General features: G+C 51.7%; 1 protein-coding gene across 1 annotated transcript; it reads left to right on the plus strand.

Moving 5' to 3' along the window:
* Nucleotides 1-117: 117 nt before the first annotated feature.
* Nucleotides 118-1,122, plus strand: LOC126496582 (granzyme B(G,H)-like; the record flags this gene model as incomplete). Its single annotated transcript, XM_050134051.1, has 2 exons — nucleotides 118-378; nucleotides 979-1,122. Coding segments are annotated over 2 exons (405 nt in total), but the record flags the coding sequence as incomplete, so codon positions are not given.
* Between the last annotated feature and the right edge of the window lie 32 nt (nucleotides 1,123-1,154).

The raw sequence follows: 1,154 nt of genomic DNA on the forward strand, positions 1-1,154 counted from the left end.
CTCTTAAAGGTGAGAAGGGCCCGCATCCTGTCCAGGGATTGCTCCTCCTGCTCTCACCGTGCTCCTTTCTTCTCTTCCATCCTGCTGTCTCAGCCACACCCTTCCTTCTTCCCACAGCTGGAGAGGAAGGCCCTAAAGACTGAATATGTGAGGCCCCTCAGCCTGCCCTGTTCTGAGGTCCATGTGAAGGCAGGGGATGTCTGTTCAGTGGCAGGTTGGGGTAGGATGGCCCCAAATGGTAAATTATCAAAAGTACTACGAGAGGTAGAGCTGACAGTCCAGAAGGATAAGGAGTGTGAGTCCCGCTTTCAAGGCTATTACAACAAAACGATTGAGATCTGTGTGGGGGACCCAAAGATCAAGCGTGCTTCCTTTAAGGTAAGTTGGATTGTCCTTTCTTGGATCCATGGGAGGGGAAAAGGAATGTGGGACTTAGAGACCAAGCATCAGGGACTCCTTTGCCCTCTGGCTGTGATCTTTCTCCTTGGAAACAGCAGGAACCAGTAACTAACTAGGGCCTCAGAGCTGACAAGGAGCCTTGGTGAAGACAGTTGGTTTAAAGCAGGATTTGCACAGCCCTCCTGACTCCCAGACCCAGGCTTTAGAAAGCTGTGCTCCCTCTCTGTGTCGTTACCACAAGCAGGGGCTCCTCAGAGCAGCCACCCACTCTGTCAATGGTCTGGTCCTCCATTGTCACATGAGTCTCAACCACCTCTCCATAGTTCTAAACCACAGCTTGGAGCTGAGGTTCCCACACATCTTCACAGAAAATGGATCATAGACTTGGAGAAAGGGTAGAGTCTGGGCTCAGGAGGGAGGTGAGGCAGTAACCCTGTCCAAAATTGGAGTGGGAAGCACAGGGGCCCCAGGTCTGCCCTCTGATCTCCCTCACACAGAGCACACAAGTCATGCTTTATGGTGGGAGGCTGGGCTAGTGTGAAATCAGTTCAGTCCCCTGTGGCCTCTCTCTATTCACAGGGGGATTCTGGAGGGCCGCTCCTGTGTAACAAAGCGGTTGCAGGCATCGTCTCCTATGGGTTTAAAAATGGTTCATCTCCGAGAGTCTTCACCAGAGTGTCAAGTTTCCTCTCCTGGATAGAGGAAAACATGAAACAGAATTAACTACAGAGCAAACCAGACCCCTCCCTGACTCA

This window comes from Alexandromys fortis, unplaced genomic scaffold (genome assembly GCF_014885135.2).
Source record: "Alexandromys fortis isolate MF-2015 unplaced genomic scaffold, M_Fortis_MF-2015_v1.1 scaffold_9517, whole genome shotgun sequence".
NCBI classification, from domain to species: domain Eukaryota; kingdom Metazoa; phylum Chordata; class Mammalia; order Rodentia; family Cricetidae; genus Alexandromys; species Alexandromys fortis.